The sequence below is a fragment of the Oncorhynchus mykiss genome, chromosome 11 (assembly GCF_057628025.1).
Source record: "Oncorhynchus mykiss isolate SJ-2025 chromosome 11, ASM5762802v1, whole genome shotgun sequence".
Taxonomy (NCBI): Eukaryota; Metazoa; Chordata; class Actinopteri; order Salmoniformes; family Salmonidae; genus Oncorhynchus; species Oncorhynchus mykiss.
In genome coordinates, this window is record NC_143032.1 from 18,317,731 (window position 1) to 18,336,854 (window position 19,124).

The 19,124-nt window shown below is 44.1% G+C and overlaps 1 protein-coding gene across 3 annotated transcripts in view; it reads right to left on the reverse strand.

Annotated features, from left to right (window-relative positions):
- LOC110535423 (uncharacterized) overlaps window positions 1-19,124 on the reverse strand; it is a 152,652-nt gene that overhangs the window by 71,810 nt on the left and 61,718 nt on the right. For 2 of the 3 annotated variants that reach the window (XM_090189663.1, XM_090189666.1), the window contains exons 8-12: window positions 9,302-9,442; window positions 7,038-7,121; window positions 6,703-6,849; window positions 6,222-6,389; window positions 780-959 (exon numbers count right to left, since the gene is read on the reverse strand). In XM_090189663.1, coding sequence (XP_090045789.1) covers window positions 780-959; window positions 6,222-6,389; window positions 6,703-6,849; window positions 7,038-7,121; window positions 9,302-9,442 — 720 coding nt within the window. The remainder of the gene's footprint in view (window positions 1-779; window positions 960-6,221; window positions 6,390-6,702; window positions 6,850-7,037; window positions 7,122-9,301; window positions 9,443-19,124) is intronic. The other variant, XM_090189665.1, reaches the window with a different exon arrangement.

The window sequence follows — 19,124 nt, forward strand, 5'->3', positions numbered from 1 at the left end:
GAGGGAGGAAGAGAGAGATGTAGAGAGGGAGGAAGAGAGAGATGGGGAAGAAGGAGAAAGAGAGAGATGGGGGAGAGGGAGAAAGGGAGATGGGGAGAGGGAGGAAGAGAGAGGGGGAGGAAGAGAGAGATGGGGGAGAGGGAGGTAGAGAGAGATGGGGGAGAGGGAGGTAGAGAGAGATGGGGGAGAGGGAGGTAGAGAGAGATGGGGGAGAGGGAGGTAGAGAGAGATGGGGGAGAGGGAGGAAGAGAGATGGGGGAGAGGGAGAAAGAGAGAGATGGGGGAGAGGGAGGGGGAGAGATGGGGGAGAGGGAGAAAGAGAGAGATGGGGGAGAGGGAGAAAGGGAGATGGGGAGAGGGAGGAAGAGAGAGAGGAAGGAAGAGAGAGATGGGGGAGAGGGAGGAAGAGAGAGATGGGGGAGAGGGAGAAAGGGAGATGGGGAGAGGGAGGAAGAGAGAGAGGGAGGAAGAGAGAGATGGGGGAGAGGGAGGTAGAGAGAGATGGGGGAGAGGGAGAAAGGGAGATGGGGAGAGGGAGGAAGAGAGAGAGGAAGGAAGAGAGAGATGGGGGAGAGGGAGGTAGAGAGAGATGGGGGAGAGGGAGGAAGAGAGAGATGGGAGCAGAGAACTACCTCTCCAGCTTCACACATTGTGAGGAATCTGATTAGAAAGGATAGACAATAAGAAAAACAAAACGTTTGCTCTGTGGGAAAAGGAGAAAGACAAAAGGTGAAAAAGAGAGCGGGAAATAAAACATGTGTTTCTCTCCTCTGTGTTACCTTCCTGCCAGCAGCCCTGCGTGTGTCAGTGAGTGTGTTGTTGGCCCGCACCAGATCCTGACTCTGCTGTAAAACCTGGTCCTGGAGATGCTGACACTGATCTCTCTCTTTACCCAGACCGATCTTCAACTCATCCAGCTCTACTGACAGAGTACACACCCTGTCCTCACTAACCAGGAGCTGGGAGGGGCAGAGACAGAGACAGAGAGGAGGAGAGAGAGAGGGGGGGGAGAGAGAGAGAGAGAGAGAGAGAGAGAGAGAGAGAGAGAGGAATAGAGGGACATAAAGAAAGAAGGGGGATCTTAAAAACATTTCAAATCAAATCAAATTGTATTTGTCTCATGCTTACTTACAAGACCTTAAAAAAATGTAGCTGCATTGTTGGATACATTTTTAAAACAATTACAATTAAAAATAAGAAACAAAAGTAACAAATAATTAAAGAGCAGCAGTAAAATAACAATAGCGAGGCTAAATATAGGGGGTACCGGTACTGAGTCAATGTGCGCGGACACTGGTTATATCGAGGTAATGTGTGTACATGTAGGTAGAGTTAATAAAGTGATGCATAGATAATAACAGAGAGCAGCAGTGTAAAGGGAGGTGCAATGCAAAAAGTCTGGGTAGCCATTTGATTAGATGTTCAGGAGTCTTACGGCTTGAGGGTAGAAGCTGTTTAGAAGCCTCTTGGACCGAGACTTGGCTCTCCAGTTACGCTTGCCGTGCGGTAGCAGAGAGAACAGCCTATGACTAGGGTGGCTGGAGTCTTTGACCATTTTTAGGGCCTTCCTCTGACACCGCCTGGTATAGAGGTCCTGGTTGGCAGGAACTTGGCCCCAGTGATGTTAGTGTGTACCGCTCAGTACATCAGTAGTGTCTTGTGGTCGGAGGCCGAGCAGTTGCATTACCAGGCAGTGATGCAACCAGTCAGGATGCTCTCGATGGTGCAGCTGTAGAACCTTTTGAGGATCTGAGAACCCATTCCAAATCATTTTAGTTTCCTGAGGGGGAATAGGTTTTGTCGTGTCCTCTTTACGACTATCTTGGTGTGCTTGGACCATGTTAGTTTGTTGGTGATGTGGACACCAGGGAACTTGAAGCTCTCAACCTGCTCTACTACAGCCCTGTCAATGAGAATGGGGGCGTGCTCTGTCGTCCTTTTCCTGTAGTCCACAATCATCTCCTTTGTCTTGATCACATTAAGGGAGAGGTTGTTGTCCCGGCACCAAATGGCCAAGTCTCTGACCTCCTCCCTATAGGCTGTCTCATCATTGTCGGTGATCAGGCCTACCACTGCTGTGTCATCTGCAAACCTAATGATGGTGTTGGAGTTGTGCCTGACCGTGTAGTCATGCGTGAACAGGGAGTACAGGAGGGGACTGAGCACGCACCCCTGAGGGGGCCCTGTGTTGAGGATCAGTGTGGCAGATGTTGTTGTTACCTACCCTTACTACCTGGGGTTGTCCCGTCAGGAAGTCCAGGATCCAGTAGCAGAAGGAGGTGTTTAATCCCCGGGTCCTCAGCTTAGTGATGAGCTTTGAGGACACTATGGTGTTGAACACTGAACTGTAGTTAATAGCATTCTCACATAGGTGATCCTCTTGTCCAGGTGGGAAAGAGCAGTGTGGAGGGCAATAGAGATGGCATCATCTGTGGATTTGTTAGGGCGGTATGCAAAATGGACTGGGTCTAGGGTTTCTGGGATAATGGTGTGGATGTGAGCCACGACCAGCCTTTCAAAGCACTTCATGGCTACAGACGTGAGGGTCGTTAGTCATTTAGGCAGGTTACTTTAGTGTTCTTGAGCACAGGGACTATGATGGTCTTCTTGAAACACATTGACTCAGACAGGGAGAGGTTTAAAATGTCAGTGAAGACAATTGCCAGTTGGTCAGCGCATGCTCGGAGTACACATCCTGGCAATCCGTCTGGCCCGGCGTCGTTCTGAATGTTGACCTGTTTAAAGGTCTTGCTCACATCGGCTGCGGAGAGCGTGATCACACAGCCGTCCAGAACAGCTGATGCTCTCATGCATGTTTCAGTGTTACTTGCCTCGAAGCGAGCATAGAAGTAATTTAGCTCGTCTGGTAGGCTCGTGTCACTGGGCAGCGCTTTGGCTGTGCTTCCCTTTATAGTCTGTAATAGTTTGCAAGCCCTGCCACATCCGACAAGCGTTGGAGCTGGTGTAGTACGATTCAATCTTAGTCCTGTTTGATGGGCATAGCAGGATTTCTTAGTAGCTTCCACATTAGAGTCTCGCTCCTTGAAAGCAGCAGCTCTACCCTTTAGCTCAGTGCGGATGTTGCCTGTAATCCATGGCTTCTGGTTGGGGTATGTACATACAGTCACTGTGGGGGATGATGTCATCGATGCACTTATTGATGAAGCCAGTGACTGATGTGGTGTACTCCTCAATGCCATCGGAAGAATCCCGGAACATATTCCAGTCTGTGATAGCAAAACAGTCATGTAGCTTAGCATCGGCTTCATCTGACCACTTTTGTATTGACCGAGTCATTGGTGCATCCAGCTTAAATTTTAGCTTGTAAGTAGGAATCAGGAGGATAGAATTATGGTCAGATTTTCCAAATGGAGGGCGAGGGAGAGCTTTGTACGCATCTCTGTATGTGAAGTAAAGTGGTCTAGAGTTTCTTTCCTTCTGGTTGCACATTTAACATGCTGGTGGAAATTTGGTAAAACGGATTTAAGTTTCCCTGCATTAAAGTCCCCGGCCACTAGGAGCGCCGCCTCTGGATGAGTGTTTTCCTGTTTGCTTATGGCGGTTTACAGCTCATTGAGTGCGGTTTTAGTGCCAGCCTCTTACTGTGGTGGTATGTAAACAGCTACGAAAAATACAGATGAAAACTCTCAGTAGATAGTGTGGTCTGCAGCTTATCATGAGATACTCTACCGCAGGCAAGCAAAAACCTTGAGACTTCCTTAGATATTGTGCACCAGCTGTTGTTTACAAAAATACATAGACCGTTACCCCTCGTCTTACCAAAGGCTGCTGTTCCATCCTACCGATACAGTGTAACAGCCACAACTCGATGAAACATAAGTTTTTACAGTTTTTAATGTCCCGTTGGTAGTTTAATCTTGCTAGTAGGTCATTGATTCTATTTTCCAATGATTGCATGTTTGCCAATAGAACGGATGGCAGTGGGGGTTTACTCGCTCGCCTACGAATTTTCAGAAGGCAGCCCGACCTCCGGCCCCTTTTTCTCCGTCTTCTCTTCACGCAAATGAAGGGGATTTGGGCCTGTTCCCAGGAAAGCAGTATATCCTTTATGTTGTACTCGTTAAAGGAAAAAGCTTCTACCAGTTCGCGGTTCGCAATCGCTGTTCTGATGTCCAGAAATTATTATTGGTCATAAGAGAGGGTAGCAGCAACATTATGTACAAAATAAGTTACAAACAATGCAAAAAAAACTAACTAAATAATTGGTTGGGAGCAAGTAAAACGTCAGCCATCCTCTCCGGCGACGTTCTACATGACAATGACTAGCAGTTGTTGCAGTGGTGTTGGAGGTCCGGTGGGAACAGTTTGACTGGCCCAATAAAGAGCTGTGTTGGTGCTAGTTAAGCCCGGTCCAAGACCTCTAGCTGGGTTAGGAAGCTAATCACTGTATTACTCTCTCTGCATGGAATGATGCTAGTCAGCTAGATATGAAGCAATATGTCTTGCCTTGTCTAAAGAAGGAATTGACTACAACCCACTAGGGTCCACACACCAGTGCAAATGTGTTAAACTCATTCAATGGAGGGCCTAGTGTCTGATAGTTTTTGTTTTTTTCCTTTCAATTAAGAACCTAGACAATCAGGTGATTGGAGTTCCTTACTGATTAGTGACCTTAATTCATCAATCAAGTGCAAGGGAAGAGCGAAAACCAGCAGAAACTCGGCCCTTCGTGGAATGAGTTTGACGCATGTGCACTCGTGTATAGTGCAGGAGTATTCAAATCCTACTCTGGAGATCTGGAGCCTGTTGGTTTTCTGTTCTACCTGATAATACATTGCACCCATCTGGTGTCCCAGGTCTAAACCAGTCCCTGATTAGAGGGTAACAATTTAAAAAATCAGTGGAACTGGCTTCGAGGTCAGAACAGGAAATGTTTATCAAGTTATACCATTGTCTTACATCAGATCACGTCACTCCTACGCGAAACTCAACCAATCTATCTTCGAGGACATGGAACTCATCTCCAAAATTCTAGATTTTGCTTCTAGAGCACGCTCCTGGTAGTTATGACGCACTGGCAATAAATGCTCCAGCTAGCAGCTTAATGCAAGCTTGTTTGAATGGCCATACGGTAGCTAGTTAGCCATCTTGTTGATGAAGTTGTAAGGCACCAAAGTTATAGGGCTGTTGGTTCTCAGAAATCAGCATGTATCTAATATCTGGCACTGTGCCTCGCTACTTTGTAACATTTGGCCAACACAATAACATGGCAGAGAACAGTCAGCTGTGCTGTAGAACTTGGAGCACTAATCACGGCAGAACAGATATCATAAACTAATTTGTGCATTATCTACAACTTCAGCTAGCAAGAGGGAGTATTCATCATTGACTGTGTAAACAGTCATTGTTAGAGTCTGCATTTCATTTCATATGGATTGATTTGAAACTGGTTCTGCCAGCAAGCAGACACAAATGCGATAGCTAGCTAATTTTCGTGTACATATTCACATTTCATAAATACTGACACTAGCACCAAAAAACACCTTAGCTAGATGTAGAATTAGGTAGTTAAGACTTGCTCGCAAAAACAAAAACGTCAATATTAGCTACAGCTTTATAGTTTTGGGCAAGATTAACTCTGACCCTTTAGAGGATGAAAGGGGATTTCAGTGGACGATGTCACCTTGGTAACGTTTCGAATAGGACAGCATATTGTAGCCGGACTTCTTTTTAGCTATCCCATGAGTGTTTGTGAGTTATCAGACAGATCTGACGTGAGACAATGCAAGTTATACATGACTAAATGGTCACTTCTTTAAAGTCATAGTAGCAAGTCATTGTTTGGTGGACTCATGGACATATGGGTTACATTACCATAAAACCACATTAGCGTTGAGCAAGTGAAACAATGACAAAAAATACATCATGTAGAGGTCAGAGGAAAAACCTGAAGTCAATTATATGAATCATTAATATCATCTAATGTTGTCATTCATTACTGTATCGCCATTATACAGACAGAGAGAGAGAGAGATTCCATCTATATCTAAGTTATATTGAAATCAGCAAAGTAGGTTCTTCATTTGAACAGGGACCAAATCCTCAATGGAGGTAAGATGGATGAAATTAAAGAATTATTAAATATGGAGAGGAGGAGGTGATTAAGGGTAGAGGAAAATAGAAATGAGCAGAATTCCCTGTCGCCCTTCACTGATTTGATTTAAAAAAGGGGACACTGGTTTAGTGTGCGTGTGTGTTACCTTGTTCTTTAGCATGTCCAGGTTTTGTCGGAGGTGTGTGTTGTCGTGTGTTAGCTGGTGTGTGTGTTGTTCCTTCATACTGAGGGTTCTCTTTAGTGAGTCCTGAGTGGCCTTCAGAGCAGACAGGTCCTGCTTCATGTGTCTCAGCATCTCCCCACGCTCATTCACCTACACACACAGACACACAAGTCAGAGGTTAGCTAGCTGCACACTCAGACCAACAGAGACTATAGTAGTAGACCAGACAGAAGTTGCACTCCTGGTGTGTGTGTGTGTGTGTGTGTTTATTGTCTGTCTAGCCTCCTCCTCCCATAGCTAATCTAACACAGGGCTCATGCAACACTGTAATTAATTTGACTTGGCTAGCAGTATCCAGCAGCAGACAGACTGGAGCTCCCAGTTACAGACTGACAGAGAAAGTTTCATTATCACTGTGACTGATCACTGAGCACCAGACAAAACACACAGGAGGCACACACACCTCTTCCACAGATTTATTCTGAGCCAGTGTGAGTCTCCCCAGTTCTCTGCTCATCTCCTCCAGTAGTGTCGTCTGAGTCTGGACCTCTGTCTTAGCAGCCACACAACTCTCCTCAGCCTCCTTCAGAGAAGTCTTTAGTGTAAAGATCTGGAAGACACAACACCGATCATGAAAATACATTCTATTTACATATTCTAACATTTCTATTGAGATATGAGAGAGCAAAATAACAAAAACTAAGATCAGATCTGTTGTTTTCTTGAAGATATGATGAACGTTGACATGCATTGGCCATAGTACTATAGCGATGACAGTAAAGTTGTGTTGTAACATGCCTTGTTAGTAGCATTCTCCAGCTGACTGTCTCTGTCCTGTAGCTGCATCCTCAGAGACTGGAGAATACCCTCTGTACTCCTCAACTAGAGGGAGCGAGAGAGAGAGTTAGGGGGTAAACACACAGATGCACACACACCAGTGTGTGCGTTTGTGTGTGGGCGTGCGCACCAAGGTTGGGATCAATATAATTTCAAAAAGTAAACGAAATTCCAATTCCACATTTTCCTCATTGAAAACCATTGAGGAGAATTGGAATTTCAGTGTACTTCTGAAATTGAAATGGTATTGATCCCAACCCTGGTGCACACGCATGCACGCACACACACACCTCCTGTGTGAGTATTTCCTGTTGGTTGTGTGAGGTGAGTGAGTGAGCCGCCAGTGACGCTGTAACTCCTTCAGCTGCTCCTCCAACACTCACACGCGCACACACGCACGCACGCACTCGCACACACGCACGCACGCACGCGCACACACGCACGCACGCACTCACACACACACGCACGCACTCACACACACACACACGCACGCACACACTCACACACACACACATGCACTCACACACACACATGCACTCACACACACACACACACACACACAATAAAAACACATCCTTAGTTACAAATACTTACTTACTAGGAATATACATGTGAAAACCCTATTCTCTATCCAGAAAGAGCTGAATTTGCCTAAGTTTGAACCTGCTTTCGACTGACCACATTCACAATACTTACTTACTTCCGTCAAGGTCTTTATAACTATCAGAAGAAAACTGGAACCTTTTTAGCTTTAACTCTGATTCTGTTACATCACTCATCCATATCAATACTGCCTTTGATGATATGGCCAAAGTCATTTTCCTCATCTTAAATCCAGCACATCCATTAAAACTTCACATTTCCCAATCTCAGGTCTCAATTCTCTGAAGGCATAGGCAGGAAGTTGGGAACTCCCAAAAGAATATGAGATTTGTGAATTTGTTCAAACGAAGGTGCTTAAATGTGAACGATCATATTATCTAGCCTCTATGGAGAGAGAGACCAATCTGAGGAGGACTAGAATGGACTCATTACTTCTGCAATCAAAGTGGGTTCCCACCTCCCCTTTCCTCTCTTCCTCCCTCTCCTTTTCTTTCACTGTCCTACGTTCTCTCTATCAAAGTGGAGGAGGAGGAGGAGGAGGAGGAGGAGGAGGAGGAGGAGAGCGGCTTGGGCAAATCCTTGATTGGCTGAAGTCTATCCTGTATTTAGGATTAAAATGAATAGGTAGAGAACAATGTGTGGGTTAGAAAGAAAGAGAGAGAGGGGGAGAGAGAGAGAGAGAGAGAGAGGGGGGGGGGGACAAAGAGACAGAGAGAGAGATAGACAGAAAGAGAGGGGGTGACCAATATAATTGAATTAAGAAGGTTTGAAGCCAGAACATTTCTATAAGCAGTTAGAAGTATGAGGCGAGAACAAGCAGAGATACAATTACCATCTAATAAAAAAAGAGATTAGAAACTCACTGAGTACGGTTATGTCTACCCACGGGACAACCTTCATGTGACCTTTCTCAGTTCAGAAGTGAGATACACTGTATACGGCTGCTCTTATTCAGACTGTCAGACACAACACGCAGTGCGTAGGCGCACACCATCAGATAATAAAGAAACAGTTGAGATGGGAAGCTGCTGCTACAGACAATTCATTAAGTCATTTGTCTAATGAGCTCTTTAGAGCTGCTTTTGGCAGCAGATAGGAATTCATTAACATGGCTAATTGAATTAAACAGGTGCTGATTTCACAGCTGCTTTGCGTTCGCGAACACACGCTGTTGAGACGGAACTACAGGTGGTGTGTGAGGGAGAGAGCGTATGAGGGGTGGAGCGGGTGAGTGCTTGTCTTTGATGGTCTCTCTCAATGGAACCTTGGCACTCAACCAAAAACCAAATGATATGCAGATCAAGTGGTGTGTGTGCTCCTGCTTCTCGCTGAGTGTGTGTGTGTATACATGTGCTTGAGCTTCAATGGAGCCTGCATGCCCTTGAGATAAACACATGGCATATTAGTAAACACTAAATATGACCTATTGTCTATGGCATGGTCTATGGAGATGAGATGGAGTATTGTTGTGTTGAAAATACATTAGAGAGACAGCTGGCTGAACCGCATTGGAGATAGAAAATAATGTGCACTTTTCAAAGAGTACTTTTCAACCTCTGAATTACCTGAATTGAATCGACTCCAATCCTCCTAAAACTCTCTCTCGTCTTTCTCTCTCTCACCTGATCCCTGGCAGAGGTGTGTTTCTCCCTCACATTATTCAGGTCTTCGGTTATCCGTTTCATTCCTTCTTCCTTCTCCTCCAGTCTCCTCCCATACTCATCACTCAGTTCGGTCCTCACCTCCACCATTTTGGCCTCTGCCTGATACACAGTCGTACTCACACTCAGTATTACAGGCACCCACACTCAGTCACTGTCACACAGTAGGCTCTGAATTACTGCCGCCATTTTATTTTGACAATTCAAATACGCTGTCACACAGTGAAAGAGAAATACTAAGCTTACAAAAACTTGATGACTACGACAACTATTACAACGATGATCTAACTATGTAGCAGAGAAAGGAGAGATTAGACATTTGATATGGAACCTTGATATGAAACTAATCACACATCAGCATTGTACCAGATCTTCAGTATCTTGGAAATTTCTCGCATGGAATAGCCTTCATTTCTTAGAACAAGAATAGACTGACGAGTTTCAGAAGAAAGGTCTTTGTTTCTGGCCATGTTGAGCCTGTAATCGAACCCACAAATGCTGATGCTCCAGATACTCAACTAGTCTAAAGAAGGCCAGTTTAATTGCTTCTTTAATCAGGACAACAGTTTTCAGCTGGCCTAACATAATTGCAAAAGGGTTTTCTAATGATCAATTAGCCTTTTAAAATGATAAACTTGGATTAGCTAACACAACGTGCCATTGGAACACAGGAGTGATGGTTGCTGATAATGGGCCTCTGTACGCCTATGTAGATATTCCATTAAAATAAATCTGCCGTTTCCAGCTAAAATAGTCATTTACAACATTAACAATGTCTACACTGTATTTCTGATCAATTTGATGTTATTTTAATGGACTTTCTGTCCATTAGGGGTGGAGCGGGGTGCTTTTCTTTCAGAAACAAGGACATTTGTGACACGAGTGACCCCAAACTTTTGAACGGTAGTGTATGTTTTTTTATTTAAAAAATGTACACATATTTATCCCCTTATTTTTGTTGGCAGAAAACTACCTCCGTACTTCCATTCATTTGTATTGGTTACCTTCAGACTAGTCCCGTGACGCTGGGGGTCGTAGAGCAAAACAGAGAACATCGTCGTGTTCGTGAGAGTCTCCCCTTTTCATAGAGTTTGTAGCCAAACTGTTCGGACGCTACAAACGTTTTCGCGAGAAGACCGATTTTTCGGAATGTCTCCTGGTCTGACAAACACCGCTGTAGCTCGGCTACCATCCACCGCAGATGCGGAATGCTGACATAGGCGGATACGGTGGATTGATATCGCTAGATAAAAGTGACCAAACATACAACAACACACACACTGATTCATTTCACCCTCTCACCCTCCCGTCCGTCCTACCCTTCCCCTTCAAGCCCTCGGCTAAGGGTGAATATCAAATCAGTTTCTGTTTTAATTTCTCAATAGCGAAGTGTAATTTGTTATTACGAGACAGTATATACATATACCGAAATACAGTGTGTGTGTGTGTGTGTGTGTGTGTGTGTGTGTGGTGTCAGACACAGGGGCTGACAAATGACTTCACTCTAGATTGCTTTACATCACAAATCATTGTCACATTATAATACCCCTAATGCAAATACACGTGTGTGTGCATGTGTGGTGCAAGTATGTGTGTGTATGGTGTGCATGTGTTTGAGTGTGTGTGTGTGTGTGTGAGTTTGTGTGTGTGTGTTGTATCCCTGTATCGCTGGCGAGCTCATTGCTCTCAGAAATCAAAGTTAAATGGATCATCTATCATCAGAATATACTGTATGTCTGGAACACTTGTCTCCGTCTCACTCTGTGTGGGTGTGTGTGTGAGCGGTGTGTGGGTGCGGTGTGTGGGTGTGTGTGCCTGGTTGTGATTAATGTGCTGCATTGGGCTGTTCAGCTATGCATGTTGGTGAGTTTATCGTTTGATGCTGGCTCCAATTAAACTCCTCTAAAGTGACTGATGGCTTTAAGACTCTGTCCATCAATAAAGGCCATCCAGGCCTTTGCACCAGGATATGTCATTCTCACACTAACTAATGTCCTCTTGACTTGCAGGCACTGTGTGTGTGTTTCAACTCCACCATCTTATAAAAGACCACAATATATCTTGCCCAGTTGTCCTATCCCCAGACCCAGTAATCTGATATATCATAGATATTAATTCTCATGTAACTCTAATGACAGACTCTGATATTGTTATTAGGCCTGCATCAGCCAAAATACACACACAGACAAGAGAAAATGGCATATGTGTCTTACGGGAGGGGGGGATTGAGTTGTGTTTGAGAATAGGCTGTTTGCAGGATTTGCAAGAAGGGATTTTCATTTGTAGAGGGGAGGAGGAAGGCAGGAAGGGTGAGGAGAGGAATACGGAGATGGTAGGGGGTGGAGAGGACATTGAATGATGACACACGGTGTGTGTGTGTGTGTGTGTGTGTGTGTGTGTGGTATATAATAGGGTATCTATATGGGGTTTAACATTTGATGGCTACGGCACATGGCTCAGGCCTATCTCACACTCAACTGAATACCACACGCCTGGGAATCTCAATCTCCGTGTCTGTGTGTGTGTGGATATAGGGTAGTAATATAAAATAGACGGTATAGCACAGAAGACTCCAGAGAAGACATGTCTCTTAAGAGAAACACCCATCTCCCCCTCGGTCTCACCCCATCCCCTACCTATCAGCCCTCTACCACCTCACCATTAAACCTACTACCCCTCACCCTCACCCCTTCCCCTACCTCTCAGCCCTCTACCACCTCACCATTAAACCTACTACCCCTCGGTCTCACCCCTTCCCCTACCTCTCAGCCCTCTACCACCTCATCATTAAACCTACTACACCTCACCCCTTCCCCTACCTCTCAGCCCTCTACCACCTCACCATTAAACCTACTACCCCTCACCCTCACCCCTTCCTCTCAGCCCTCTACCACCTCACCATTAAACCTACTACCCCTCGGTGTCACCCCTTCCCCTACCTCTCAGCCCTCTACCACCTCACCATTAAACCTACTACCCCTCACCCTCACCCCTTCCTCTCAGCCCTCTACCACCTCACCATTAAACCTACTACCCCTCAGTGTCACCCCTTCCCCTACCTCTCAGCCCTCTACCACCTCACCATTAAACCTACTACCCCTCGGTCTCACCCCTTCCCCTTCCCCTACCTCTCAACCCTCTACCACATCACCATTAAACCTACTACCCCTCACCCTCACCCCTACAACACCTCACCATTAAACCTACTACCCCTCACCTTCCCCCTTGCCCTCAGCCCTCTACCACCTCACCATTAAACCTACTACCCCTCACCCTCACCCCTTCCCCTACCTCTCTACCACCTCACCATTAAACCTACCACCCCTCACCCCTTCCCCTACCTCTCAGCCCTCTACCACCTCACCATTAAACCTACTACCCCTCGGTCTCACCCCTTCCCCTACCTCTCAGCCCTCTACCACCTCATCATTAAACCTACTACCCCTCACCCCTTCCCCTACCTCTCAGCTCTCTACCACCTCACCATTAAACCTACTACCCCTCACCCTCACCCCTTCCTCTCAGCCCTCTACCACCTCACCATTAAACCTACTACCCCTCACCCTCACCCCTTCCCCTACCTCTCAGCCCTCTACCACCTCACCATTAAACCTACTACCCCTCACCCTCACCATCCACCTGCCCCTCTCTGTCCTATGCTGTGTAGTCCAATGGTATTAGCTGTGTGTTGATATTTAGATGGATGAGTGGAGAGTAAGGAAGAGAAAAGACCCAAACACACCACACCGACACACACACACCCTTACAGCCCCTCAGCGCTCTCCTGTCCTCACAAGCATGGTTTCCTCCTCTAATTGCTGCCATTCGTCAGTGTGTGTGTGTGTGTGTGTGTGTGTGTGTGTGTGTGTGTGTGTGTGTGTGGGTGTGTGTGTGTGTGAGTGAGTGAGTGAGTGAGTGAGTGAGTGAATGGTATAGGCTGCCACAGCACCACCTGATGTCCCCTGTCAGTACTACAGTGTTTGCTACTGCCTCAGTCACACCTCAACACCTACAGCAATCTACCATTCAACTGTCTCACTGCAAGGTTGCCACCAGGCACGCACACAAAGCTCTCATTTAACACACAGCTCTCATTTAACACACACACACACACACACGCACACACGCACGCACACAGAACTGTATATTATTGTTATCATATGAGGGACATTGTCATTGTTAACGGTCATGAAGATCAATCTAAATGAAAAACACACGCAGACAGAAACTAAAAGACAAACTCACACAGTGCTTCAATACACTGCAACCTCATAGAACACTGATGCATATTTCCGTACTGGATTAAAACCAATTCAGATATTTTAATCTCTCTCTCTGTCCATCTCTCTGTATCTCTAGATCAGTGAATAGTCGAAGCAAACTGTATTTGAATGGTTAAACAACAACAGTTAATGTTGTGTATTATTCATTCAATCACATTATAATGTGGTGATTAGTTACACTGCCTGGCTTCTATGTTCCTATCAGAAGTCTTTAAGTATATTTTGTAATGTAGCAATTTATAGATATTTTATTCATATTCTACATCACTGTCTGTCAGTTTTAAGTCCAGCGCCAGACAATCTACAATTTAATATGTCATCTTGTGTTGATTATAAATGAGTGTTTCCCTCACAACCAATCAACTACAGCAATCTACACCTAACACAGACACCTTATCAATCAGAGGATCACACTGTCACACACACGCATACAGTGCATTGCGAAAGTATTCGGCCCCCTTGAACTTTGCGACCTTTTGCCACATTTCAGGCTTCAAACATAAAGATATAAAACTGTATTTTTTTGTGAAGAATCAACAACAAGTGGGACACAATCATGAAGTGGAACGACATTTATTGGATATTTCAAACAAAATTATTCAGCCCCCTTAAGTTAATACTTTGTAGCGCCACCTTTTGCTGCGATTACAGCTGTAAGTCGCTTGGGGTATGTCTCTATCAGTTTTGCACATCGAGAGACCAAATTTTTTTCCCATTCCTCCTTGCAAAACAGCTCGAGCTCAGTGAGGTTGGATGGAGAGCATTTGTGAACAGCAGTTTTCAGTTCTTTCCACAGATTCTCGATTGGATTCAGGTCTGGACTTTGACTTGGCCATTCTAACACCTGGATATATTTTTGAACCATTCCATTGTAGATTTTGCTTTATGTTTTGGATCATTGTCTTGTTGGAAGACAAATCTCCGTCCCAGTCTCAGGTCTTTTGCAGACTCCATCAGGTTTTCTTCCAGAATGGTCCTGTATTTGGCAACGTCCATCTTCCAATCAATTTTAACCATCTTCCCTGTCCCTGCTGAAGAAAAGCAGGCCCAAACCATGATGCTGCCACCACCATGTTTGACAGTGGGGATGGTGTGTTCAGGGTGATGAGCTGTGTTGCTTTTACGCCAAACATAACGTCTTGCATTGTTGCCAAAAAGTTCAATTTTGGTTTCATCTGACCAGAGCACCTTCTTCCACATGTTTGGTGTGTCTCCCAGGTGGCTTGTGGCAAACTTTAAACGATACTTTTTATGGATATCTTTATGAAATGGCTTTCTTCTTGCCACTCTTCCATAAAGGCCAGATTTGTGCAACATACAACTGATTGTTGTCCTATGGACAGAGTCTCCCACCTCAGCTGTAGATCTCTGCAGTTCATCCAGAGTGATCATGGGCCTCTTGGCTGCATCTCTGATCAGTCTTCTCCTTGTATGAGCTGAAAGTTTAGAGGGACGGCCAGGTCTTGGTAGATTTGCAGTGGTCTGATACTCCTTCCATTTCAATATTATCGCTTGCACAGTGCTCCTTGGGATGTTTAAAGCTTGGGAAATCTTTTTGTATCCAAATCCGGCTTTAAACTTCTTCACAACAGTATCTCGGACCTGCCTGGTGTGTTCCTTGTTCTTCATGATGCTCTCTGCGCTTTTAAAGGACCTCTGAGACTATCACAGTGCAGGTGCATTTATACGGAGACTTGATTACACACAGGTGGATTGTATTTATCATCATTAGTCATTTAGGTCAACATTGGATCATTCAGAGATCCTCACTGAACTTCTGGAGAGAGTTTGCTGCACTGAAAGTAAAGGGGCTGAATAATTTTGCACGCCCAATTTTTCAGTTTTTGATTTGTTAAAAAAGTTTGAAATATCCAATAAATGTCGTTCCACTTCATGATTGTGTCCCACTTGTTGTTGATTCTTCACAAAAAAATACAGTTTTATATCTTTATGTTTGAAGCCTGAAATGTGGCAAAAGGTTGCAAAGTTCAAGGGGGCCGAATACTTTCGCAATGCACTGTATACGTACACAGCCATCAGTCAGCTTCATCAAAGTAACTCATCTATCTTACGGTCTGTCTGTGAAGCCAGGGAGGAACAGTTGTCCAACCTTAGCATTCGTCAGAATTACAGTCTGATATTAACAACACACAGAAATATTCATCTTGGAGGTAAACACTAACCGGCTTAAAAAAGAAAATGAGATTATTTTACAGGAATATCCTCACAGAGGACCTCAGGGGTAATGAGGAGAACAGGAGGCTGTTTACATCTCTCCCCCCCCTCTCTCTATAAGTCTCTCTCTCCTCTACAGTCCCTCACTCTTTCTCAGGTGAGATTTGAAAAGGTATGATTACTTTGTATGTGCGTTCACATTCGCATGTGTGTGTGAGAGAGTAAAAAGGTAGGATTGCCTAGGATCCCTGTCTCACTCCCTCTCTCTCTGTCCTATTCATATTTCACCTTCAATTTAATTTTTTCATCAGTCAGGGAGCTAGCTGCCTGCCGCAGTGATTCAATTATGCTTTGTGATTGGCCCGCTGGCATCCTGAAGGGTCACGGAAAGGTTAAAGAATTCAGTGGCACAAACATGATTATGGCTCTGTAGCGTCTGATCAGAACCCCTGCTTATCACAGAACACTGGACTTGACTGGCTGGTTGTGTGCCTAGAGGTTCTGGAGGGGTTTACATGTTCACTGTTCAAAACAAATGTTTACATGTTGTGGTAGTTTATATTGAACTCGTAGGCACACACAGGCGAGGACCCAAATTACAGCTCCTCATTGACACGGAGGCAGGCAGACATTAAATCCTTGTTATACACGGAGTGAATAGGCAATGTAATGACATCAACTCTCATCTCCCCAATACTACCTAGAGACAGGAGCTATATAACACGTCTGACTAATATCCAGCTGTGTTTCTTGATGCTACGGAGATACTGAATAGGTTGCAATACAAACATGTACACTCTGCCCTCCCTTCATCTATTCATATCCTCACTGGGGCCGAGCTCCCTGCCATCCAGGACCTCTATATCAGGTGGTGTGAAAGGAAGGCCAGGAAAATCATTAAAAAGACTCCAGTCACCGAAGCCATAGACGGTTCTCTCTGCTACCGCACGGCCATAGATACAGGGTCCTGAACAGTTTATATTCCCAAGCCATAAGACGACTAAATAGATAACAAAATGGCTACACAGACTATCAGAGTTGACGCTTGTAATTTATTTATATTTTTGCACTGACTGTATGCACATTCACAGGGCCCTAAACACTCACACAGACACACACACAAATTCTCTCCATCATCGGCTCACACACATAACATGCACATACAGTACCAGTCAAAAAGTTTGGACACACCTACTCATTACAGGGTTTCTCTTTATTTTTACGATTTTCTACATTGTAGAATAATATTGAAGACATAAAAACAATTAAATAATACATATGGAATCATGTAGTAACCAAAAAAGTGTTAAACAAATATAAACAAATATATTTTATATTTGAGATTCCTCAAAGTAGCCACCCTTTGCCTTGACAGGTTTTCGCACTGTTGGCATTCTCTCAACCAGCTTCATGAGGTAGCCACCTGGAATGTATTTCAATTAACAGGTGTACCTTGTTAAAAGTTAATTTGTGGAATTTCTTTCCTTCTTACCAAGGTTGGGGTGGTATACAGAATATAGTATGGTATTTTACCAAATAGGGCTATGGCAAGAACAGCTCAAATAAGCAAAGAGAAATGACAGTCCATCATTACTTTAAGACATGACGGTCAGTCAATGCAGAACATTTCAGCATATGTGGGAACTCCTTCAAGACTGTTGGGAAAAGTATTCAGGTGAAGCTGGTTGAGAGAATGCCAAGAGTGTGCAAAGCTGTCATCAAGGCCAAAAGGTGGCAACTTTGAAGAATCTCAAATATAAAATATAATTGGATTTGTTTAACACTTTTTTGGTTACTACATGTGTGTTATTTTATAGTTTTGATGTCTTCACTATTATTCTACAATGTAGAAAATAGTAAAGATAAATAAAAACCCTTGAAAGTGTAGGTATGTCCAAACTTTTGACTGGTACTGTATATTTATACTGACTCTACCTACACACACAAACCCACTCAAATACAGTTGAAGTCGGAAGTAGAAAAATACATATAAACAAATTTTTTCACAATTCCTGACATTTAATCCTAGTAAACATTCCCTGTCTTAGGTGAGTTAGGATCACCACTTTATTTTAAGAATGTGAAATGTCAGAATAACAGTACAGAGAATTATTTAATTCAGCTTTTATTTCTTTCATCACATTCCCAGTGGGTCAGAATACTCGAATGGTATTTGGAGGCATTGCCTTTAAAATGGGTCAAACATTTTGGGTAGCCTTCCACAAGTTTCCCACAATAAGTTGGGTGAATTTTGGCCCATTACTCCTGACAGAGCTGGTGTAACTGAGTCAGGTTTGTAGGCCTCCTCGCTCTTTACACGCTTTTTCAATTCTGCCCGCAAATTTTCTATAGGATTGAGGTCAGGGCTTTGTGATGGCCACTTCAATACCTTGACTTTGTTGTCCTTAAGCCATTTTGCCACAACTTTGGAAGTATGCTTGGGGTCATTGTACATTTGGAAGACACATTTACGACCAAGCTTTAACTTCCTGAATGATGTCTTGAGATGTTGCTTCAATATATCCACATAATTTTCCTCCCTCATGACGCAATCTATTTTGTGAAGTGCACCAGTCCCTCCTGCAGATGAACGTGGTACCTGCAGGCGTTTGTAAATTGCACCCAAGGATGAAATAGACTTGTGGAGGTCTACAAAAAAATGTTGGGGTCTTGGCTGATTTCTTTTGATTTTCGCATGATGTCAAGCAAAGAGGCACTGAGTTTGAAGGTAGGCCTAGAAATACATCCGCAGGTACACCTCCAATTGACTAAAATGATGTCAGTTAGCCTATCAGAAGCTTCTAAAGCCATGACGTCATTTTCTGGAATTTTCCAAGCTGTTTAAAGGCACAGTCAATTTAGTGTATGTCAACTTCTGACCCACTGGAATTGTGATACAGTGAATTATAAGTGAAATAATCTGTCTGTAAACAATAGTTGGAAAAACCGACGTCCTAACCGACTTGCCAAAACTATAGTTTGTTAACAAGAAATTTGCGGAGTGGTTGAAAAACAAGTTTTAATGACTCCAACATAAGTGTATGTAAACTTCCGACTTCCGACTGTACAATCATCATATGCTGCTACTCTGTTTATCATCATGATGCCTAGTGACCCCTATACTTTCTACCACTATCACTCCAGTTTCCCTGCTGATTGTAAATATGGTATCATAAACTGGGTGGTTAGAGCCCTGAATGGTGATTGGCTGACAAAACATTTATTTTTACTGCTCTAATTACATTGGTAACCAGTTTATAATAGCAATAAGGCACCTCAGGGTTTTGTGGTATATGGCCAATATACCACGACTAAGGGCTGTGTCC